Consider the following 25,885-nt stretch of genomic DNA (forward strand, 5'->3'; position numbering starts at 1 on the left):
CAACTTAATGGTCCCAGCAGAGCACGTGTCATCTACGCAAGATCAAACAAGATACTCAACCATGGACCGACGTTATTTCATTGAAAGAACAGCGGATCATCTCCCGACTGAGGACTGGATACACCCGTTTATCACATAACATGGAAGGCTCACCTTTCCAAGGTGGAGCACTACCTGTGCGTCTGCCCCCAGTACGAAATTCAGCGTACAAACCATGGACTAACCGGGAGCATTCGGGAAAACCTATGCAACGATACGAGTACACTCAACACTATCATCTGTTTCCTGAAAGATTCAGGACTATATTCCCAAATGTAACCTCACCTCTACTTTTTCCTGCAGTCGAGGTATCTTTGCCGGTGAAGGGTTTCGACTCATGCCTCTTCTCCCTTTTCGATCTAGCGTGGAACGGTTAAGCTTGTTGCTGGTGGCTAATTTCATCCCACCGAAAGCATGATTTATGACATTTAAAATTTGTGTTAGTTAATCTGTGTATCTAAATATGTTGCTAGCAATTGATTGATACTTTGTGAAACTCTTCTTGATTAATGGCAGCCCTTCTGGCGCCTGTTTTGACAAATGGTGATGAACTAGCCGTGTGCGCTAATAATCAATTTAATAAAGAAAAAAAAAAAGATACTTTTGAAAGTATGAGAGGAGAAAATCGGGTTGCCTGTTAACCTTTGCTTTTTAAAGGAAATTTGCAGAATAAATTCCATGGGTATTTTATCTGATTCTGAATATTGACCATCAAAAACATACTACCTTCTAAGTAGTTACCAAAAAACAAAACAAGATGATTTTATTTGTAATAATGTTGTCTAAACATATCTTTCCAGATTATTGTCGAGCTGATTTTGGAGCTAGTTTGTGAGATCGTGTCCAACATTGCCAACGTATCCTCGGAAAAAGCCATCAGGACGGCCATCTTGGAGTGCTGCTTCTCGGTGATCCGAATCTACGTGAAAAACAACTCCAACCGTGTGTCGTTGGATACCGCCAACCAGGATAGTGATCCGGTGGATCTGATTCTTATTCTTAAACTGATCAACCACCTAACGTCGAAATTGCTCTTCACGGATGACTTTGCCGGTTCGGATGAAACCAATGCTCAGTCGTCGGAGATTTGTATTTTTGGTATCACGCACATCGTACCACTGATCACGATCGATCTAATCAAGTATCCAGATCTCTGTATGCAATACTACAGCACGATCACATCGTTCATCGAGGAGAAGTCACATATTGTGAGTACAGGGGCGTTTTTGGCAAGTGTGTTTTATTAACAGTAAATTGTATCCTCAGATTCCCACGTTGCATCCAGACTTGCTGAAACAGCTGCTGGGATCGATCGAGCTGGGCCTAAGTTCCTTCACTTCGGAAATCGAGTGCAAGTGTTTGGAATTCCTGGAAATCTACGCCAACAGTGTGTACTTCAACCAGGATCCTCAGGCACCGATGGCTCAACTGCTGCTTCCGTTCCTCAAGCTGATGCTAGACATGATCTTCGGCCAAAAGATTGATTTGAACAACACAATGGACTGGTACCGGACGGTGTTTGTGATGATCTGTTGTTTCCCGGAGCATTACAAGGAATTGTTGCACAACTTCCTCAGCGAGCAGTTTGATTCGGAGGCAAGTTTGGGCAAGGATCTGGTTGAAAGTATGGCCACGGTAAGTAATATTGAGTTCGTTAACAATCGGTTAACAAAGTCCAAGTTTATCGATAAATTTGACAAATTTGTCGTGCTGGTTAGTACAATGGTGAAGAAATAAACTGGTTTTATTTTACTATTTGGTTACGAGAAATTGAATAAGGAAAAAGAATATTGCTTTTTTTTTTTGAAACAGTAAATATGACTATCTCTTTTTTGTGTTTCTCTAAAAGTGATAATGTACGCTAGAAAAGATATCTGCTGTTCTAACATTTACATTTCAATGCTTGAAAGATAAGATTCGAGCATAAACGATCGAAGAGCACAAATGAAGAGATTGACCTACCAGAAACAAATGGTAACACCAAAAGTCCGGTCGATGGGTATCGAATGATTGTACTTGTAGATTATATAGGAAACTTTAACTATGTACTACATTTGCCATGTACTGAAGGCAGTTTTGTGTCTTCGTGTTATGTTATTCTGCGTTTACTTTTTGTGATCGTCTTTTAAATGTATTGCTATTTTGAGAAACTTTTTTTTAATGGGAATCGTCGAATGTTTTCTGTAGTACGATGGAGGATAGCGATCGATCTTGTAAATCTGTATGTAGGTAGGAATGTGTACTTAGATAGGGGCATGAACATAACAGCCATTTATTCCTCTTTGTGCGAATTTCGGTCCAATCGTTTTTGTTTCATGTTTTATCGTTATCATCTTTAAACATTTCGACTTTAAGTAGAGAACTGTACAGTTTTTAAATAATTCCATGGCCTTTCTCTTGTTGATAGACATGATCTTACTCTTACTGACTGTCCTATAGTCTGTCGAAAAAAAAAGAATCACTTTACTCTGGAGCACTGTGCAAAGCTTATGGCATACAACACAATCACTTAACAGTTGTAGGTTTACTTTTTTTCCTTTCAAATTTAAGAAAGTCCTCTCGAAGAAACGGAAACTCTCACGAGGTACGATTAGGTAACAAAACATACATTGTCATAAAAAAATATTATCGGGAAACGATCTGAGGGAGGTTGGATTAGGAAACAATGTTTTGAGGTCGAATTTTACACGCACTTTTTGCATAACTTTTTAGTAACAGTATCAAAGTAGTGAATCAAAATGAAGTAAAAACTATATATTTATACAAAAGATGTAATGTAATGACGACATTAAAATAGTTTTTTGAATGGATGAATAACTTAACGATCTGTAACGTTTCAGAATGAACGTCTGATGTGGAGTTATTTCATGTAACGAAATTGGTATGAATTTGTAAACGACTTTCGATTATTTATTCACTTTATTATACGCTTCGCTGTTGAAGAGAAATCGGTCAGACACTAGAGTATATTTTACCGTATAATTATTATAATTAAGCGTTACATTTTATAAATAGGATCAGATTTTTACCATCGTTATGTGAACAAAGACTAAACTTCTTATACCGTTACATTCATGTGTGCATTCATTGTGCAGCGATTTTGTGGTGTCACCAAAAGATTACATTCATCAGTTTTTATTTCGTGTGTAGTTCATTAGAAAACGTAAACCATAACATTTTCTATATTTTGAAACCTTGTGAACCTTTTAGAAGCCATTACTTGTAAAGTTTTTGCGAAAGTACATTGGACATCATCTTTTTCGTGTAAATAACGTTTTTGTCGGTCATAAAGTACGTGTTCTGTTGTACTATATATTTATAAGCCAAGCATCTTTCCTCGGAAGTGAAACAATTTATCTAAAACCCAATAGAGATTATCGAAATAAAATTGGAAAAAGTATATTTCTCCTTTCTAGTTAATATCTACAACACCCAGAAGACAGCCCAGTTTACTTCTGGAGTTTGAACAAATTGTTGAAATTTTACTGGCACTCTTTTGAAAACAATCAAACATTAGAACACACAAGCATGAATACCCAAAACCCAATCTCTCTTTCGTAGAATAGATGGTAAGTTTTAAACAAAGTCATGAACAGATATACGCGCATGTGTACAACAAATACAAATACACCTATCCACAAAGCAAAAGAACAGCGTTAGAGAAATGCGTTCATTCGTATCAATATCAATTCCCAACCGGAAACAGCAATCCTGTTCGGTGCTCAAGCCGAAGACATTGAAAACTAAGACTCGAGATCAGAAAAAAGCATTTTGCGCACTCGAATCGCACGTAACCGCGCAAACCACGCATGGCAGCAGTTACCGTGCCGCCGTTAGCTCAGTGCTGGATACGTGTGAATCGATGTAACTTATTACTTTCTAAAAGTACAAAATAACCAGTCACATGGAGCGATATACTTGAAGCAAACTAGACACCCAAAAGTAAAGAAACATTTTGGGAGAGTGAATCACGGATATTAGCTAAGCGATTTTAAATTTATCTTTCCGAAAAGTGATACTGACGTAAAATGAAACAAATAAAAAGAAAACTTGGATCCAGGTATTATTCCTGCGTAAATGAATAAAAAAGATACATGTTATTGATCCGAAACTACTTTCGTACTAATCTAGTGGTGTATTGTGCGTACGTGGAAGTCCTCTATCTGTCGGCTTGATTCGTTGGCGTTACAAATCGTTTCCTTGATCTCCTATATGAATCTTTGTTCGTCCATCTGACTGTCAAGATATTGGAAGCATTCAACATTATCCACTGCTTCTAACACATTTTTCTTACTTGGAGGAACTTTGCGAATAGAAAAAGTGTGAAAATGACTCACGCTCGTCGACCTAATAAAATCAGCACCACTCTGCATGAGGTGGACAGAGAATTGGCATTGCCTTTCTCTCCCGGAACCCCGTCACAGAATTCTGGGACGGGCCAGAGCATATAGCACTTTGATATTCCGAATATAGCGACCATGACTTTTGGTTGAAGTATTGAACATCTTCCTTGATGATGAGCCCGATGGGCGTTATCCCGGCTCTTTAAATAGAAACCGTTCGGTATGAGCTTGTTACTCTTAAGTACATGATCCTATACGTGCTTTCCAATCGCTTTAGATTTCTGCTAGTTCTAAGCGCTTTTGACCAGATTTGTCCTCCATACCTTAGTATAGATAGCGCCACGCTTGCCAGGAGCTTATAGGCATTTTCAACGTGGCTAGCGAAGCTAAGCTTGTCATCGATCATTACCTCAAGATGCCTAAAGGATCGCTTGGACTCTATGGTGCAATCACCTACCGAGATAGCCGCCCGTTGCTCGGACTTGCGGTCGTTGTCCACCACCACCTCAGTCTTGTGTTGGGCCAGTCCTAGTTTCCTAGACCTCATTCATTCCTCAACTATGAAGATAGAGTGCGCTTTTCGGATTCGCAAGAAAATTAAAAAATGGTTTATTTTTCAATGTGTTTATTTCATGTCCACTTGTTCTATACATTTAATATAAAGTTTTCCCATCGAATAATTGTTTTTTTTTTCATTTTTTTTCTCAGCTACAGAATACATTTATTTTTCCAAAAAGAAAAATTTCTTTCAAAGTCATACGTTTCCTCCCGTATCTGTTCAACGTTCATATCGTCTCACCTTTCCCTTACTTCCATAACTTAAACGAAAATTTCAACTACGCTTCTACGCATCCTTCAGTTTGATACAGTTTTTCTCTCATTGTGCGGTTTGCCCTATGCGGCAAACCGGCATCTAACGCTAAATCTAACACCTAGGCAACGATTAGGTTGTGTTTGGAACTTGCTTGCATTTATGTTTTTTTCATTTTGATTATTTGATTTCTCTCTACAGCTAATAGTTGTGATTAGGTATCAATTTATCGAAAATAGTCTTAAAGAAAATATTCGTAATAATTAACTAATCATTCCTCATTCGGGTTGATGTTTTCTCGCATTTGGGTTCTGAAATGTTTGCAGTGGTTAGGCACCTTCCGGTGCGCATTAGTTCCACTCTCACTTCGGCATATGTTTTACTGGCTTCGGAGATGAACCGCAGAGTTTCGAATTTATTCAAGTGTTGGTGTTCTCTTTTTCGTAAAATATTGCATCACCCCAGCACTATTTTCGTATTTTTTTTTCATTTTTTCCAAATCTGAGCTCTCTTCTAGTGAGTTAAAGTAAAGTATTTTGCGCTGCCAGTTCGTCTTTCTTTGTTCATATCTTCTGGTTGTGAATAAATATCTAAATAATCGATATAGTGTAAAAAACGGTGAAAAAGTCTAAATCAGTCTTCAAAATGTATTCGAAAGAATTAAAGTTAACAAAACGGAAGAAGTACGGAATCAAAGAAACAACTTAATGAGCAATTTGAAATTATATGTTCACATCTTTGTGAGTATGTTTCCAGCATTGTTGCTTATGTGGTTCCAATTCCTTTCCATTTCACATTTTTATTCCTTCAATGTCTCCGTCCTACTTCGAGCTTCGATTCTTTCTGTTTTTAGCTAATAACAATTTTTCGCTTAATCAGTCTTGTTTTCATCAGAAAGAGAAAAATGTAGTATTAGTTGGATTTTCTTCCATGCGCTTTCCTCTTTTGCAGTCTACAACACTAATCAAATATGGCATTCCTTCCAACTATCCACTAAACACGTTAACGCTACAAAGGTTTTAGACAATTTTCTCTAATAGGTTGCTCCTTCCACTGTAATTCTTCACTTCTAGTTCTAACAACACATTTACCAATTATTACCTAAATCTATGCTTTAATGTATCATAAAAAATATTTTGTTGCTTAACGTTCCAATTGAGATATGGCTTCGCAAATTAACAAGTTTAGTTTAGTCCGAACGTCTCTAGGCATTGAACATAAATACAGAAACAGGAGTTTTCGTTTCATAGGCACTCGTTGGTGATGATTAGATAACAAACATTTCATTTAGTTCTGGTTCTAAAAAAACAACTGCAGTTTTGACCTAAGGATACAAATTAGTTTCTAACCACAAAATAGAGCAGTGAAGGATGCTTTCTAAAGTAATAGTACAGACTTTGATTTTTCTTTTGTGTGTTTGCTCAATGCTCATGCGTGAGTGTGTTGTTGTTGGCTAACCTAACGTATAACAAGGATTTCCGTTTTTAGAGATATTTACAATCTTTGTTTTAGTGTGTTCCCATGGTTTTGTTTCATAGATGAGAATAAAACGAAACTTGCGAAAATTACTGTCTAGTACGGAACCCGATATGATTTCTTCTCTCCGTTTTTTCATTTGTATACGTTTTATAGTACAGAAACGAGATAAATTGTGAAAACAAGAAAATTAAATAAAAGCATGCAAATATGGATAAAGAAACATTAATTTACAGGTATATAAAGTGTGTTAAAGTAAAGCAAATAATGAATTGTTGAGAACAGTTTAAAAAATAGTATTGATTTATTGCACCTCGGTTTTTAAGATTGGTTTTAGTTTGGCCGTTTAAGCCAGTCGTTTGCTAGATAGTTGCAATCGTGGTTATGTACTTAAGCTCAGTCTATAGTTTGATTTGTTGATTGATAGTTTTAACTCAGTAATGGCATTAGATTTTATGAGAATGCATCAGCTGTTGTTGAAATCAGAAGGCTGTTGGAAAATGTCAAACAAAAATTAAACCGAAGATGTATTGTTGAATCCGACGTGAAGAGTCACAAGTCGTTGAAATTTGTGAATGAGAATTAATAAACTCTCAATGTAAAACTTCCAAAACGTATGTGCAGCAGGGTTATAAGTCACAGAAAAAAAACATTAATTTTCGAAATGTTATCAAATTCTTTGACATTTTCAACACTTCTGCTACCAACATGAACTAAGCCATCCACTTTCGGTTTCCCGAAAACGTGGCTGATTTTGTTCAAGGCCGAGTTTGCAGTTCATTCGTCAACTAAAGAGATTCCTTCTCTCTATAAGATAAGCATTAGGTATTGTAGACGTTGTAGAAGATTGAAATAAAAATACAGCATTATTCTAATGTAAACAATAATAGGTGGGATTGCTTTATCAGGTTATTTCAAGGTAACTTATGTTGCGCGGCTTCGTATTTTGTTTTGTTTCATATTATAATAAAAATAATTACCTAATTATTATAGTTTTTACACATCTTTGTTTGCTTGAGCTTTTTCGAATGTCTTTTTTCTGCTTTTACTCGTGCCTACGTGCTTTTACTCATGTTTAAATGAAATATTAAATAAGGAAAAAAAAGTTAAAAAGGTTCAACGTATAAGTATAGAAGAAAACTAGTATTTACCCGTTTCACAGTACAGAGCAAAGCTTCAAGTTTGAGTGATTTCTGTTCATAGATATTATAGTTTTGTAAGGAAACACAATAGTACGAAAAGAAGCACCCGCTCCTTTGGGATTTTTTAGTACTCACCACCCAAACAGTAGAAGAAAAGGAGCGGGTTAGAATAGAATCGGTTAAAACCAACAGCTCGTAATTCTTACGAAGATTCCATGGGCGCATTACTCTGTTCGGTTATCATTTCTCTCTTAATGGCATACTCATCTTTGATCTTGCTGGGGGCTGGAACGATAACACCTTGCTGTTGAGGTGGCATCATAGGTGGTGGCGGTGGTGGAGGTGGTTGTGACACCGAATGCGCCAAGTGATGCTGCTGCGCGATATGTTGCTGCTGCAAATGACTTGGCATCGGAGGAGGCGAAACCGATCCACGATCGGAATCTTGGTCACGCCTTGCCATTGACAGATCCTCCACGAGATCATCAGTACCGCCACTAACATCCCGAGGATCTTCGTGTTCACTAGGCCTGCGGTGTGGCCTTTCGTAACCTTCGGAACCATTACTGTGATGGTGACGTTCGCCTTCGCTAGGATCGCGTGGAGGTTCGCGATCCTCAGGAGAACTCATCGAAACCGAACGCATGTATTTCATCAGAACATTTGGACTAGGTGAACGAGCCGAACCATGCGTTCCGGGAGAGGTGTTGATTCCGTTCACTGCTGCATGTGCAGCTGCGGCAAAAGCCATAGCCTGAAGGGCCTCTCCGCCACGTGCTTCCAGAGCCTGCTGGAGAAATGACGGATCAAGGAGAGCAGCAGCTGGGTGGGGGATCGTCGGCGGCAAATGATGTCCCGAATGTTCCATTCTTCGGGCTTTGTCTTCTTCGCTATGCTGCATTTGGGATTGTGATGGCATCTGTTGGTCCGGATGTGCCGGGCCAAACATGTGCGAAGCTCCACTCAGACCATATGGGAACGGAGCGGGGCTTCCACCGGAACTCGGGCTTCGTTTTATCGTTCGATTCATTGGTCGGCCAGTTGTGATACCTAGCTTTTTTACCTTATCATACAGCGTTCGCGAAGGAACTCCAAACTTGCGGGATGCTTGAAGAGCACTCATACCTTTGCGTACACATTCGATCGCATTCAGGATATCAGTTCGGGTGTACTGCTTGTAACGCTTCCATTCGGGTTTTTGTTGGTGCGGAACGTAAGATGCTAGACGGGCATCATCGGCACTGTAGTTGAGGCGCGGTTCAAGCATGGCTTCGTCATCGTATGATTTGTCTCCATATGGGGATAGAGGTTCTTTCATATGCTGTGGATGGGAAATAAAGAGTTAATTTTGAGTTGACAGCATCAAAACGAAATGCTTACCTTATATCCTCCGCCGTTGGAGTGATGGCTGCCAGCGAGTTCCGAAGGATGGTGATGCCCAGAAACAGTCGCGCCGACTGCATCCGATTTCAGTCCCGGAAGTTGCTGGAGTGATAAAGCCGAAGGCGATGATTGTGAAGAATCAGCAGCATTCGGTTGAGCAAGAACGTTCCTCAGGATTGGAGTATCACGAAGCATGCTGGACATGGACTGGAGCTTTTTACGTTTGAGTGGGTTCATGTCTGAGCTAGAATCGTACACTGAACTGAGCATATTGTGCAGTTGCGGTGGTTGGTGCATTGTAACTGGAATTGGACCTGGGATTGACCACCGAAGGTTTTGCGATGGATGCGGAACGGAGGAGGACGATGAGGCGGATGAGGTTTGGGGCTGTTCGTCGTGCGGTGGTTCATTTGAGTGAGAGTATGAAGGATGTGGTGGAGGGTGGGAATAGGATGACGACTGCTCACGACGTTCACGATCTTCAAATTCGCGTTCCCGGTCTCGGTGGTCTCGTTCACGATCACGTTCTCGGTCCCTTTCTCTTTCTATGGCTGTCGGGCTGGTACGAGCGTATAAGCTTGTGTAGGGTGATTTGTACGTGTACGGTGGAGATGAGCTACTGCTTTGAGCAGTGGAAACGTTGGTGGAAGTCGAAATGACTGGCGGTGACTGTTGATTGCTTGGTGGAGGTTGAGGCTTCGTGCTGTAGTTGTTATTGCTTATATATGGCTCTTCTCGTTCACGTTCATGTTCAACGACCATCTTTTCGAATCTTCCTTTTATGTCGGCCATGTCAAAAAGTCCTTTGACTTCGAGTTGTTCAGCGATCTTCATTATCCGAGGGATCTGAGACTGCGTTACATTCACCTCTCCGGTATACATATATTCCAGGAGCGCTCGCATTTCGAACTCTTGTACTCCTGGAAATAGGATTGTGCAGTGATCCATGGGAACGTCTTGCAAAATGGCTTGGAAATAAGGTGAATTGGCCGCCAGAACGACACGATGCGCTTTGAACTGGACCTGCTCGTCGACATAGATCGTGCAGTCGACGTAGCATTCCATCTTGATGAGCGCATCGAGAATCTCGACCAAGTTGGACTTGTGGTTGTTCCATCGTAGACAGTAGGTTTGCGCTTCGCTGCCACCCATGATGTATGATTATGTAGGAATTTAACTGTAAAAAGATAAATTGCAAAACAAAAAAACATTTAATCCCATCTGGCTATTGATGGATTTCGCCTACGATAGTTTAGTCACGTCGCATAGTCAACATGAGCGAATTTTCAAGGTCATCTCACTTGTTTTTGTTTACCGTCTAGCGGTGTAAAGATAACCGCTTCCAATAGTCGGTTTCAACCAGTCATCCAGACAGAGGAAACGCGCCGTGTGATTCAGATCATTGCGAATGATGTCAGCGCAGTGGTGTGCGCAGGAAGAGTGGGAAATTCCACCACGTGTACAGAAACCCCGCCACCACCAAGAAAGGGTTGCCGAATGGGGATATGGAAGAAGCACACCACCAACCAAACAGCACTATTGCCACTTCAGGCGATGAAGTAGCGAAAATATTTTCTTACAAGCCCCATCGTGAATCGTGATTACGATCTGCCGGCGGCCACGAAACGGAACACGGAAAAAGTCATCGCGTGACTAATCAAGCGTGGTTTGGAGCGCGTCTTGGAAGCTTGGATTTTGCAAATTTTATTATTTCGCCTGGCTTTCGGGGGCGCAAAAAAGGAAGACACGAAACTGTGGCCTCGACATGGTCGGCTTTGTCGGAGGTTCGGTGGTTGTGTGTGTGTGGGAAATAGTGGGTAATTATGCCCTGCTGGAAGGTTTCTGCCCATTTTATCGTTTCGGACAGGACTTTCGTAGGGTGGAATGCGCCTTGTGATGGAAAGTGTCTAAAAAAGGATCAATCAATAACGGCAATGAATTTCAGCAGATTTTTCGCAAATGATTTGAACTTCTGCCCTTCAACACCTTCTTGTCCCAGGTTCTATACAATCCTATGGATCGCGAGACATATATGCGTAGAACGGCAGTACTGTCAATATGCGTTTATCCCATGAAAGTGAAAAATTTCAGATTAGAACATTATCGTAAGTAGGATTCGTCCAGTACATATCAACCAAAAATTCGAAGAATGAAGTGTTGCAACACAGATAAGAACTGACGTGTAGATAACTGAAATCGACATGGAAATACACCTTGCAGCAGTTTGCAGGAATCATTCCACGAAAAGCGGCCTAATCGGCCTACAGTGGACGAAAAGCATGCGAAAGCAGTGGGGTTGATGAGATGCTGCAACTCACTATTAACTATCACTATTCATCTTCAACTCAATATTAACTCACAACATAATCTAGCCTACTTTTATGATGTTTAGTTGATAGCTCAGGTTGATAGAAGAGGTCGGGTTGAATTTTCTGATATATGAGCAGATTTAGGCTAAGTAGTCCGTCCTTCGTTCGGCAACAATGATAACTTTTTAGCTTGCATTTCAAACTGATAAAACTCAATCTTGATAGTTTATATTGACTTCAAAAAGAATCACTGTACGCGCTTACATGCATAAAGTATGCTGATACTTTTTCAGCTGTGTCAGGTCCAAACCAAGTGAATTCTTTGAATCGAAATCGGGAGATGGATTAGCAACAATCATCAACGACGCGTACAAATTTCAATGACACTAGGCGGAATTTCGAAAAATATCGATCAAAATTTAAAATTTTCCAGGAAGATTTTCACCGGTTGTGTAACGACCTTATCATCGTTGCCCAATGCAAAAGTATGAAACCATTACATTTATTAATATGTGCGAAATAAAAATTGTCTTTAACATTGTATTAGTATTTTTTCAAAAAGGTTTACATATTAGGGTGGTTAAATGGAACAGAAATTAATGCGACATTGCCTAGAAAGATACCTATTAGACCTGTTCATATTTGAAAAAAATGTCTGGAAATCTTCCGGTCAACAGTATTTTGAATTCACATGCTAAGAACAATGTCTGGTCAAATGTTCAGCTCATTCGATAGAGATTACACTATGCTTCAAGTTGAAAATGTGTTATTGGGCTTATTTTGAGGTTTGAAAAAACATAACTCAATACTCATAAATCAAAATCACTTGCTATTACCACCTATTGAAAGCTAATTCTGTTCTGGTGAAGTTTGTCGAACACGCCAATAAGATTATATTAAGTGTAAACATTGTTTGATCGAGTGACCCACAGTGGATTTACGAATGTGCTTCCTAATTATCTATTTTTTACAATTTATTTTCGTAAGATAAAAGGTATCTTTAAACGGGATTGAGTTTAATAAATGCATAGTCATCATATTCCGGATATTCAAAATCCGAAATTTTCATACAAGTACCTATGTTTTTTAGGGAGAACACTCCCAAAAAATAGTGATTTTCAAGAACCTTGAAGCACAAACCTCAACCAAACTATGTTTAAACTTGTTCCAATCATAAAACCGTGTTCGACAAAAGTTCGTAGAATTGAATAAACTACTATGTGGAGGTATTTCCGATAAGTTTTGGTGTTCTGTTCAGTAGTTATGAATTTTCAAAGCTTAAAAATAGTACAAAAACACATAATTGATTTGAAGCACATCTAAGTTATCTTCAAATTGACTGAAATTTTGACCAGAAGTTCATTTCGACATGAAAAATCAAAATATTGGTTGACAGAGAAACTTCCAGACATTTGAATAGGTCTAATACGTATGGACAACTGTTTACCGATCCAGCTAACCTATGTCCGGTGAACTTTTTTGAACTGAGGGCAATAAGCTTAATCCTGCCTTGTTTGGATAGCGGTAACGGTTAAAATAATTCGGATCAATTCTTCTTTCCAGTTTGAATGAAGCCAGCTGGTGGACCAATTTCTTTGCGAAATCTAAGAGTTTCCATGTGGTTTGCTAGTACTTCTGATGCATAAATTTTTCATTTAATACACATTTCCTCGGAAATAGACCAATGTATGCTGAAATAACATGATCTCAGAATTGTACTACTTGGTGATGCTGTGAATGTGCAATTATATCCAAATTCGAGATCTCAACATCAGTATATTCAACAAGTTCTATACCGCGTATATTTTATGAACTTAGGTTCTTGAACTATAGTTGGACCTTTTCAATCTTACCGAACAATCCTGAATCAGTGCATGCGATTGGACAAATTTGAAGATCTTGAAAATGATCAGTATTTTTACTTTAGCGTTTAGATGCACAAGCCCTTGGGACTATGTTTTTATGACTTCATCCATGCATCGAATAGCGCTCAATTGGCATTGCAACACAAGATAATCAATATAATTTTGAATTTCCATAGATTTTGGAACGTCCAACAAATTTCCCAGTTTAAATCAAAAGATCAACTCATTTCGAATCTAGACACGAATGTCTGATAATTCGTAATTTGGATTATGACTAACTTTTTATGCTTTTTATTAGTTGGTAGAAAATCAGCAGTTTTTTTTTTCAACATTTTTTACCGATTTCTTGTGTAACGGTTTGTACAATTGTTTCGGCATGATATTGAATGAATTCTTTTGGTACATTAATTGGGGTTCTTGAAAAATCTGTAGAATTTATGGATTCCTGGCAAAGTTTTGTGTAAGATACTACTAATTTACCTTAAGATTCATGGCAAAATTTTTCAAGAGATCTTTGCAGGATTTTTAACGGGTATCGAGACGATAAATGGCCGGGAGGTTCTATAAAAGTTCCTTGGCAGATTTTTCTTAAAACTTCTAGTGGATTCGTAGAGGTTTACAAAAATCTGATCCATGAATATATTTGACAAATTTTCCGGCAGATTCCTATGGTTTCCTACAGAAATCAGAGACAGATTCATCAACACTTTCGTTCGGATGATTCCTAGAATTACTGATAATACTGATTCTTGGTGAAACCTTGTCATAAAAACTAGTTTGAATAGTCCTTGATATTTGACAAAGTCCTTATGAGGCCCCCGAAGAGATTTTGTGTAGACCTCTGTAGATTCACAACGAATTGTTCCAATCACCCACAACAAATTTACTTAAGGATCATTTATGAATTCGTGGCAAGATCAATGACTGATGAACAAATGGAGCGGTCCGTTAGGTATTCTGAGGAAGATTTTTGATTAGTTCTTGACGAGATTCTAGGTAAAGACTTTTATGGATTCCTAGGAAGATGTTTTTGGATTTGTGTCAAGAATATCAGCTAGCTTTGTAGAAGTTAAATGTTTGTGGCGATACATAACTAGCGCATAACTTTTGAGACATTCTTAGCAAAGAATGAGTTGGCTACAAAACTTTGCCCCTTTGTGGAACTGTGGTGTAAATTGAAATACACAGAACAGAAATTTATTGATACAATCCCGAAATCTCTTTGAGCTTCCTAGGAATTCTAGGGGACGGTCTTTTAGATATTTAGAAAAAAATCTATTAACTGAACTCAAACCGTTTTGAACTCACAATATTTTAGAATTTTATTAAAAATAATTGATAAATAACTAAGATCAAGTTCTCCAAATTTAATTATTTTGAATGATGTAAGTCTTGTTAACGAAATTGTGAAGTCAAATAAAATATCAAAACTTTCTTTCAATCCTCTAGAAAATATCAAGTCGCAGCATCATTTTGTCACCCGTTTTTAAATTTTTAGGCAACCGAGAAAAATCAAGGAATTGGATTTTGAATGGACACTCTCAGATCATCTTGACGGTCATCTTTGATTTCTTGCAACAGTATTCCTCATGAAAGTTCGACTGTATAAAAAAATCAACTAGTTTTCCACTTTCTACAGTTTTAAAAAGAACCACGTTGAAAAGTCTCAAATATGCATTCTACCACCTTGACCCCGCAGCGTTTTGGCGAACGGCAACCAACGTGGAGAGCGTGTATTGGCGCGTTTCCGTTGGCGGTTCGTGGAAGGGCGCATGAAAGTGGAACCATTTTTCATTCCATCAGTTCTGTTGTGTTTTTTTTTTCGAGTTGTGTGCAGAATTGTTGAATGAAAGGCATAAAGCCAATGGTGGAAGCGTAATTGTATGGTTGGACAAATGATTTGCATAAAATCGGGGGCTATTTCGCGATTAGAGTTATTACTGTAGGCAAGCTTGACGTAGGTTCTGCATGTAGAGGCAGTCAGTATAAGGCAGTGACGTTTGGCATATTCTATATGTACCTAAGTTCAAGTTTTCAATTTCACGATATTGTCAAAAAGAGAACTGCTGCTGTTGACTTTCGGTACCCGTAAGAGGAGGTTAATTAACACCAATCAGGCTGTGCTAATCTGAGGATCAAAATTTATGACACAATCATGTGAGCCCTTTGACCGAAGTACCAACCTACAGGGGGTTAGTTGCATTGCCACGTTGGCTTGCTGACGAAGAAGATTGCACAATTCACGAAGGGAAACGGGCGGCCAATTACAGACGCATACGCGAACGTTCTCAAATTTGAGAACACAATAGATCGAACGGCGTGTGAGATGCAATAAAATGCCATGCCACTGACTGGCGGAAATGAGGGTTCGTAATGTTAGAGTGCTCCCTCCTATATTCCTCTATTAACCAAGAGTGGCGGTTGTAAACCCGCTGCTTGTTAATTTTTTGTTAGGTATGAAACATACTTTCCCTAGCCTAGGCAGCGACAAAAAAGGGCCACACAAGGGTCAAAGTACTTTCTTTTTTTCGGTGAACGATGCATTTTTGCACCCTCATTTGGAAGCAAAATGTGCGTATAATGCGTCCCCGGAAGTTTTTTTTTCGTATTTTGGATAATGAACATTTTCTGTTTTCTGTTTTTATCAATCCATCGAATCGAGGCGGGCCAAGCTCATCTACTGCGCAAACCATTTGTTTGAACGTTTGCCATCTAACCGCAAAATATTTGCTCAACTACGTCGCCCGTTATCAACTGTGACGATGGATGGTTTCAGTTTGGAAAAATAAGAAGCGATCTTATCTCGACCTTCTGTTTTGATAATTTCGAATATACGCAAGCTTGACCTACACCTCACCGAAAATGGCAATGATTTCAGTCGATTTTTGTTTAGCTAAGGCACAGACAAACATACGTTACACTGAGACAGTTTTCATCGCCCACGCTTCAAACGACCATTGAAGACTTTCTGTTTTGAACATCACTACGAGAGGCGCTACATTATAAGAATGACTAAGAAATATTTCTATGTTTTGTATAATAAAAACTGAGCTCGACAAAACTGCAACACTTTCTTGGTGTATAACTTTTTATTACATGTCTCGCATAACATGTGATCTCGCCCTAGAAGCCATTGGTAACCGAGTGTGTAGCTTGTAGTTACCGAACAAACGAATGGATTTACACGTTGTCTAACAATGCTACGATGAAGATAAGATCCTCCTCTATTTCTTAGTGGTGATAGTTTTCATCCTGGTCCATTCTTTTGCTTAAAAAACAAGGAGCTACACACTCGGTTACCAATGGCTTTTAGGGCGAGATCACAAATTATGCGAAATGTGTAAAAATAGATAAAATTTTGCAAAATTTCGTATCAATCTGTCGAGTAGTTATCACGATGGTTTTCAAGAAAGAAGTGCCTTGATAAAAAATAATTGTCCCACAGTTAAAAAGCAAAATAGCTGGAAATAAAACTCGATCGTGTCCCGTGTGGTAGAATCGATCAATCTATCTGTTTTTCGTCAATAATGTCTTGCCAAAACTTCTGACAGTAGAGTAAACTGTTTAACAGAGAATAAAAAACTGGAAGCCAAAAAAACGAGTTACAATTGATCCCCTTCTCTAATATTGAAGGTAAGGGATTACTTTAAGCGCAATCCGAACCTTTCGATGTAGGTTGTGGCCAAGAAGGTCAATTCTTACGTAACGTAGGCATCTAACCTATAAACATAATGCGGGGATCAATTTCCGTGCTAGGAAACTGTACTGCGAGTGGTTGGTGCAGCCGAAATGCATCGTAATGGACAATGGAAGTAAATAAAGTGGACGCCAAGCAGATTCCCGGCCTGGAGTTTTTCGTCGGCAAGTTTCTCTGGGATGTTTCGGTAGAAGAGCATGAGCATGGATAACCGCTTCGTAGTTGCACTTCGTGATTGACCAGAATAATAGAAGTTGCACAGAGATTTAATGAATGGGGCCTGGAATTAGCTAACCATTATCAATGTGTACAAATCAAGAGTTCAAAGTTTAAAAGTCAATAACGGTGCCGGTCACGCACAATGCGGTAATCGGAGAAGGGAAGGAATGTTAGTTATACAACCATTGTTACTAGATACCGAATATACCTCTGCATCTCTACAGTTGTCATGGGAAGGGTATTGGGTTAGTGGGATAAGGTAAAGATCTGGGAGTCACCTTTAGTTCATGGTGCGATTCATGATATATTCACGCCTAACCGGATTCGCGATACGATCAAAGGATCAAACACTAGAAACGTGATCCACGATATCACAATTGATCCTGATTGCTTCATCCACCCCCGCAAGAGCAAGCGACACGGTCAAAGGATCAAACACTACTCTTGGAGAAGTTCCTTCTTGGTCGACAAATTCGCCAAGAAGTTGTGGATGCGACAAACTCGGCAGGTCGAACTTAGCGATTGGCACCACCAACGGTCAAATTTTAAAAGGGAGAGTGCCTCCAGCAGCGCCTGATGTACTTTTTGGGTCTTACGAAGGCGACACTCTGGTATGGCCTGATCTGGCACCGTGCCATTACGCAAAACCGATGCTGGAGTGGTACAAAACTAGCAATGCCCAATACAAACATTCTAGGCGATTATGAAGCGCAAGCTCCGGCAAACATGAAATATCTTCATAAACGACAAGAATTTGAAAAAAAAAGTGAATGAATGATAGCACAAGGCACAAGTGTTGCACAGAATTTGATGGGCAACGTTAAGTCCAAGATGTGTGTATTCAGCCTAGAAGAGGAGATTGAAAAAAAAACAACTTTGCACATGATGGATGTGCTTATGAGAACACTGAGCTTAGAAGCAGACTCTGTCCCAGTAGGGTCCTTACACCAATAAGAATAAGAGGAAGACTCAATGCAAATGCAGATCACCATAAAATAGCAATCGTCACAAATTAGTGGGCGGAGACCATCTCGAGCCACTTCGTTTCCCACGAAGCATAAAATTGCAACGCAACACCGTCTTTATTCGCATCGATCAATCCCATTCTGGGCACCCGGTGACAAAAGGGTGTTTGCGGCAAATGTGGAATAAATAAACTATCATCGTCCTTTGTTATGGGGTGCCTGCAGTGCTATTATGTTTGCAGATTTCGATTTGGGTATCAGGACTCACCGAGAGAGAGAGGGAGGCTTTTGCGATTGCATCGCTGTGCTGCATAAAAATGCGAGATTATGCAAATTGCGTACCCACCGAAACAGGAAAGGAAAGTGATATTGAAAAGGGATGCATCGTTATGCAAATTTTTTATCTATTCTGGGTTCGGTAATTGTGAAGGAATCTTGACGAGCTGGGAAAACCTATGAAAGTGAGAGCGTGAGAATTTTCTTGATCAGAAGTGTTTGGTGGATGCGTAACGGATTTTGTTAAGTTTGATAATAATTTTCTATAATTTTCAATACAAACGACAATGCTAGTGAATCAGTAGTTATAAAAAAGCTATATTTAATTTTAGCTATCAAACCGCTGGCGATATTATAACAAAACCGAACAAAGGTAGGAAATGATAGGGGCTTAAGAAATCTTTTTATAGAATTCTAATCGTATTTTAGTCAATTAGCAAATTAAAGATATTCGCTGCAAAGCATTTTCGTGAAAAAAAAAAACATCAGCCCTTCCAAGTTCAATAAATGTGCCACATAATTGATCTTTGACCTGACGCAGGATCTCATAGAACAATATTTCCCAAAAATAGAGAACAAAAAAAAACGATACGCAGCACAACAAAAGTAAAAGTTGCACAATTTTTTATTCCTTTTTGCAGTCTTCATCTTCATCCGAGAACATTTCATCCCTACGAAAACCGACGACCATAAAAAAAAATCTGTGAGAACGCGCAACCCGGCAGCACAAGCGAAACTGGGTCAAACAAAGACCCCTCGGGGTACCTGTAGCTCTACAAAAGGCAATCGCTTGCTTCGGACTGCCGGAGCACCATGTCGGGATTAAAACCGGAGGATTTTTGCACTTTATATTGCATTCAGTGCAGAAATGGAAGAATGCAACACCCGCATCGGCTTGATTCTCTTTTTGTTTCCTCTCTTTTCAGATTGCCATTATCCTTTTTGATGGCGAAGGGCAGGAATGAGATGGAGGGGGTTTCGCATTTGGAATACCCGGAGCCATGGGAAACGCTGAGCCAGAAGTTAAGTTGTCAAGTCCTTCGTGAGGTCCTGATTTTCGGATCATGTGTAGGGACGCGTAGGAACAATGAAAAAGGCTTTGTGTGCCAGTCGGGAATGGGATTATTACCGAACACTAATGATTATCCAATTTGAGGATTTCCTGTTTTTTTTCGAAAATGCAGGGAATACCCTTTGAGGGATTGATTGAGACGTTGACTTCGTGATATGCTGTTGTGGCATTGCATTTAGATTGCGTTTCAAATGTATTATATGTGTAAAATTTTAAGAGATATATAACTGATACCAAATCGAAAGATAAATAATCGCTATTGCATTATTTATTTTAATTACTTCTTTTGAAGATTCTAGAGACGCTCGATTTCACATGGTTTTCATCTTCAAAGTTGCCTTGCGATATATGTATGTTTTTGCCAATCATGAATTATAAAATTGTTTCAATAGAACCCTATGTGTATAGTCATCATTTACACTTTTATTGTGAAATATGAATGATTGCGTATTGTATTGCAGTTCATCTGAACTATGATATGTGCCAACGCTTTTACTGTTTTGAAATAATGTTTAGATATCCATTTGTTATCTAATGATATACTGACTTTATTGAATTACTTCATTAATACAACACTATACAAATACGTACAAACAACACTTCTAACTTTTCGTTGAATTCTACCAATATTTTTTGCACAGTACTATTAGCTGCCTTAACTGCCATCTTTTCCAGAATTTCTCTGAATCAGACAATGACAAAATTCTTAGATTACCGCTTTAAAATCGCCTAAATCGGTTGAATCATTGGACGATTTGTTGGACTGACACATTTCTTACTAAAAACTACAATATTCTCCTAATTCCGTCCTATGACATGGTTGCTAGCTAAGTGGGATCAGAACTTCACAGCTCGCTATACGAGATCGACAATTCTCACCTGACGCCACTCGTAGAATAAACCCAAGAAACGAAAAACAATTAAAAAATAAACTACAAGAAATCCAAAAAAATTTTCAATTGTGATATAAATATAAAATAATGTACTTTTAAGCCTTATATTGATAAACCTTTACATTGGGAATTGAATCAAATACCAAATGTACTTAATATGCTAAATTGATTTTGAACGTAAACTTTGTGGATTTGGTTAAAAATTAGTGTATTACACTGATAGATCATTGATTCAAAATAAACCAGGTTTTGGAGTTTATAAAATCGAAGCAGCACATTTTTTAAAATTACATTATTTTGTTTTTGTAGCTAAATTGATAGCATTGTATTTTACATGTTATGCATTATTCCTCAAATATGTTCATCATTTGTACATATCAATTCTTTCAAATCTTCTCATTTCAATTTAAAGGCGCATTATCTAATTTTGTTGTTTGGGAAATTATTACGTGATTTACATTCTCGGGGATTTACTATTACATTTGTTAGGCTGATTGTTGAGCAAAATTAGCAGCTACTCGTGGAATTATTCATAAACTAAATGTTTCTCATTTAGAATACTATGCTAAATTTTAAAAAATATGCTATGGATTCTTGGCAAGTTGATTGCGATTCTAGTGGCAAATGTCGATGGTATTTTACTTGGTTTGAAAATTTATCTGTCGATAGTTGTTTGATGTTCGCATTAACATTGAAGAGTCAAATTTATTTGATTGTGGGGAAACTTATCAAGATATTGATCGCATAGTTTTTAATTGCAAACATTATATTTTGCCTAGGGAAAAACTCGTAGAAAACTTCAAGAATTTAGATTTTTCTGTTCGTGATATTCTTGGAATTAGATCACTTCCTATGATTGAAATTTTATACATATTTTTCAATGACATTCGTTATATCATTTGGTACTGTTTTGCGTTTTTTTATTTCGTCTCAGAAATCAAGAACTTTTTTTAAAACGTTAGCAGGAAAAATGACGAGGATTTGTGCCCTTTTTAGAAAGATTAAAAAACACTCAAAGGGGTTTTTCCTCTTTAATTTTTTTGTTCAATAAATAAATAAATAAGTTTATCGAAAACAAAGTACATGCTGGTTGGCGGAACTGAGGACCCGCCTAGGAAGCAGTGTTACGATAGACGAAGATACCTTCGAGGTGGTGGACGAGTTTGTCTACCTCGGATCCTTGTTGACGGCTGACAACAGTGTTAGTCGGGAAATACGAAGGCGCATCATCAGCGGAAGTCGTGCCTACTATGGGCTCCAGAAGAAACTGCGGTCAAGAAAGATTCACCCCCGCACCAAATGTACGATGTACAAAACGCTCATAAGACCGGTAGTCCTCTATGGGCATGAGGCGTGGACTATGCTCGAGGAGGACTTGCAAGCTCTTGGGGTTTTCGAACGCCGAGTGCTAAGGACGATCTTCGGCGGCGTACAGGAGAACGGCGTGTGGCGGCGAAGGTTGAACCACGAGCTCGCTCAACTCTACGGCGAACCCAGTATCGTGAAGGTAGCTAAAGCTGGAAGGATACGCTGGGCAGGGCATGTTGCAAGAATGCCGGACAACAACCCTGCAAAGATGGTGTTCGCTACGATTCCGGTCGGAACAAGAAGGCGTGGGGCGCAGCGAGCTAGGTGGATTGACCAGGTGCACCGTGGGTCACAGTCATGGAGAAAAGCGGCCATGAACCGAGTGAATTGGCGAATAATTGTTGGCGAGGCTTTATCAAGATAATTGATGTAAAGCCAAATAAGTAAGTAAGTAAGTAAGTTTATCAAATTTCGATGATCGTTTGTCAAGGACTTGCTATGCATATTGTTTGAAGTCTATCAAGAATCTTACTAGGAATCAGACAAAATTTTGCTGTGGATTTTATCAGGATTTGGCGAAGCATCACGCTAGGAATCTGCGAACAGGGATCCTTCCGGAATCTTCCAATGTTTAATCAAGGAATCCGCCAATAAATTCTATAATTGATGGCTCAAAAAAGGCAAATATAAATCTGCCAACAATCTTATTAGAATTCTGCTTGGGGCCCTTTTCGTAAATTTGTTGATAATAATATGGGTGTCCAAATGAACGCATTTGGGGGGAGCACAATAAATTTTTTTACAGTTTGATTTCCCTTGTTTAAAAATGGGCCACCTTAATGATAACCCATTAAAAAAAGGTTGATAATATGAACTAATATACATGACATTTCAATGCTTATATGAAAGTTAAATTCTTACAAGTTCTGTAATTTTAAAGTTATCATAAACTACGGAATAAATCTAATGATATGCAATTTTCTAGGATTCAGTGTACTGAATTGAATTGCTCCGTTCGTTGATTGAGAAATATTGTATTTCTGGTATGAAAATACCAAATGAAATTAACTAAAAGATGTAAAAATAGCATTTTTTTTGCAAAACCTATGTAAATCGCGAAACTTTTGGTGATTTTTTTTTCGCACGATCGATTATATTTTATATAAAGTTGAATATAACATGTATATTTTTGTCAATTCGCAAGTTTGAGAAAAAATGGTTTCCAAACATTTACGAGTAGCAATAATACAACAGAGGCAAATCGTATAGGATTTTATGCTCATTTTTTACCATGCAATGAATTTTTATCCGAAAACAACAATTTTTAGTCAAAAAACAATAAACAACATTTCTTAATCTCATACTTAAACAGCATCGCCATTAGTTTGAATTAAGCTAGAAATCTAAAAAAAAAACAAACTTTTGCGACATTCGAAATCATGCCCACTTTACTTCCCGACTTATATCATTTGCGAATTCCAAGTAAAGCTGAGCTGTATCATTCATAATTATGCGAATCAAGCTTAAAAAACGCTTGTTCGAAGATAGTTAAGTGACTGAAAATTGAAGTGCTCATCATTCATATTTTTGTCAGTTGCACAGTCACTTAAAAATATAGAAAATTTATTTGATAAGACAAATATATCAAGTTTTGAGAAAATCTCTTTGGAGGAAATGCAAAATGGACTATAATTAATTATTTCAACTCTTTGGCAATTGGAATGATTAGCCCTAAAATTCAATCATTTAGTTGAAAACTTTAAAAATTCTTGAAAATCATATATCTTGAAATATATACGCTGCCCTCATCAAACATATGTAAATATAAACTAGCATGATCAACTTCTTTCTAGCGTCATTTGTATTCGTTGGGAGCCCCAACCTAACCCGAACTGAAAGGATTGTTGCAAAACCTACGCAAAGTACCATGCGTCTCCTTCGCGCGTTGGAAGCACTTTATCAGCGGACCCTTTCAGTAATTCAGTTACAGTTTGCAGCTATTTTCGTCTACATTAGGCTGGCATGCACGGGCAGATGTTGCCGATCATCGTTTGGGATCGTTTGCAGCTTGTGTGTCTATCTAGCCATATCCTGACTATCTTGAAACACCGAAAGCGTCCTTTTTTCCCTAATCTAGTGAGAGTTTGCGGCGTTGTGCAATTTAATGCACTCGAATCGTCCCAGCGAAGGCAGAAACGGTAAAACAGCCGCCACATGTGGTGGCTCTAAGCTAAGCTAGATCCCGGCCATGGAAAATCTAGCGAGCGGCACATGTGGTGTGCTAGGTTTGTTGGAAATGGTTTTCAACGCTTGTTTTGCTCTTTTTTTTGCTTGTCCGTATGTCTTGCGAATGGCGATTTAGGGATCGTTGCTATCGCAGTTTCAGTTGAATGTCTATGATTTAGCGAAGTCGTTTTGTTCTTATTGGTACACATTTAGAACTTACCTTATTTCAATGTGATTTCAAATCGTTGCTTGATTTCGTTAGAAAGATTGCTTCAAGATTACAGCATCAGAACCATCCAGGCGATAGACCATATTCACGATTCGTTGGTATTTTTCGTATTCTTCTTATGATACACTTAATTTTGATTGATCAGTTCGTTATTGTATTTTATTTTAGAATTGAGCAATTTAAAAATTTTGACTACCTCAAACACAGCGGGTCCGAAACAATTATTGCAAAAAATGGGAGATTTTTTTTTGTAACAGAATAGGCGAGAACTTAGCATAACCAAAATAAATGCCAGTTTTAGTTGTTGTGCCTTAAATCTGTTTAGAGTTGTTTTTTTTTTGTTAAAAATCCAAAAGTTTAGCTGTGCGAGGGAAATTTCGTTGGTTTAAACTATTTTGTTGATCTTCTGAGCACTATTTATTCGATTCAGTACTCTTCTTTCGATTTTGTTACACTTTCATCATTTGTTCAGTTTTTGTTTTACTAATTAACACTAACTTCATCAATTTGTTCCAACAGTTTTGATTTTCATCTGTAGTTTTTTTGCGGCAATTTGCCCTTCACATATTACACTTTTCTTTTCCACACACTTGACTGCTCACTTTTCCGCCTCACAGTTTCTCGTCCGTTGCACTTCCTGTGTGTGCACCACGCTCGCGCCCACTCTTCTGAGGCCCACACACTATCGCTTCGCGGAGAGGGGCAATATTTCTCGTCCTCACTCAACAAAATTTCATTTCGTACTGTTTTGATAGTTTTATTTTCATTTTTCACACACTGTCTCTGCGGTGCTGCGATTGCGATGCGATTATGCTGCTCTTGCTGCTAGTATTTTCTGGAACAAGAAGAAGAACAGTTGTGTGGGTGAGTTCCCTTCGCGATGTTGTTTGTGTTGTTTTTTAAGGGATCGTGCGAAGGGACGGTCACGCAGTGCGTGTGAGTGCCACCCTTAGCCGATCGACGTCGACCAAAATGTTGCACTGCGCGCGACAAGTGGAACGTTGCGTGTGCACTTCTGCGTCTCCAATCTTGTAACACTTTCAGCATGCACACGTGGGACTTGGCGGAAACACTCGGATCACCATTTAAATCGCAACATCAAGCTAACAGTATTAAAATATTTTTCCCAACTAACATTAAATTCCAAGAACATTTAGGTTTTGCACTTAGTATTACATCAGTAAATGACCACTTTCAAAACTCCTTCAAAGTTTCACCTTCGATAATGTCCGGATATGATCAACCCCACCAACTCGGAACGTCACTGTTGCAGCACGGCAGCGGAAGGAATGAAGAAGCTGTTTACACGTGAACTGACTTTCGGGTACTGGCCAAACCGATTCGGCCGAAAAGTCGTAAACAAACTGAGAAACGCGACAAAGTCTGGCGCTGAACAAAAACTTCGGGTGCACGTACGAATCGTGTATGTGTGCCACCGAACTTGACGGTGAGTTCCGCGCATCCGACCTTCCCTCGACATTCCCCTGGGTTCAAATTTTCTTCCACCTTCCACATACTGCAACACAATCTGAGGACGTCCTTTTCATCCCTTCTATGTTGCTCACCTAGCCAGATATATCCCTTTCCTGCGCATACTCCGCAATCACTCACCCATACAAAGCCGGAGCTCAA

At 38.7% G+C, this 25,885-nt stretch overlaps 2 protein-coding genes across 2 annotated transcripts; one reads left to right on the forward strand and one right to left on the reverse strand.

Moving 5' to 3' along the window:
- The first annotated feature begins 817 nt into the window (after window positions 1-817).
- LOC110677980 lies at window positions 818-3,958 on the forward strand. The gene is made up of 2 exons (XM_021850187.1): window positions 818-1,247; window positions 1,306-3,958. The coding sequence occupies exons 1-2, from the start codon at window positions 1,197-1,199 to the stop codon at window positions 1,774-1,776; spliced, it is 522 nt and encodes a 173-aa protein (XP_021705879.1). The 5' UTR covers window positions 818-1,196; the 3' UTR covers window positions 1,777-3,958.
- A 1,119-nt stretch (window positions 3,959-5,077) lies between these two features.
- Window positions 5,078-25,628, reverse strand: LOC5568262 (protein bric-a-brac 1). Its single transcript, XM_021851722.1, has 3 exons — window positions 24,245-25,628; window positions 9,192-10,371; window positions 5,078-9,132 (listed from the first exon to the last, which is right to left on the reverse strand). Exons 2-3 carry the CDS (start codon window positions 10,344-10,346, stop codon window positions 8,014-8,016), a joined length of 2,274 nt encoding a protein of 757 aa, XP_021707414.1. The 5' UTR covers window positions 10,347-10,371; window positions 24,245-25,628; the 3' UTR covers window positions 5,078-8,013.
- Window positions 25,629-25,885: the final 257 nt, after the last annotated feature.

The sequence above is a fragment of the Aedes aegypti genome, chromosome 3, assembly GCF_002204515.2.
Source record: "Aedes aegypti strain LVP_AGWG chromosome 3, AaegL5.0 Primary Assembly, whole genome shotgun sequence".
NCBI classification, from domain to species: Eukaryota; Metazoa; Arthropoda; class Insecta; order Diptera; family Culicidae; genus Aedes; species Aedes aegypti.

Excerpts from the sequence above, each read along its gene's own strand:
- LOC5568262 (XM_021851722.1), bottom strand. The coding sequence starts at position 10,346 with ATGGGTGGCAGCGAAGCGCAAACCTACTGTCTACGATGGAACAACCAC. Across the intron at positions 9,133-9,191 it reads CCAACGGCGGAGGATATAAG|CATATGAAAGAACCTCTATC; the intron begins GTAAGCATTTCG and ends TCCCATCCACAG.
- LOC110677980 (XM_021850187.1), top strand. The coding sequence starts at position 1,197 with ATGCAATACTACAGCACGATCACATCGTTCATCGAGGAGAAGTCACAT. Across the intron at positions 1,248-1,305 it reads TCGAGGAGAAGTCACATATT|ATTCCCACGTTGCATCCAGA; the intron begins GTGAGTACAGGG and ends TTGTATCCTCAG.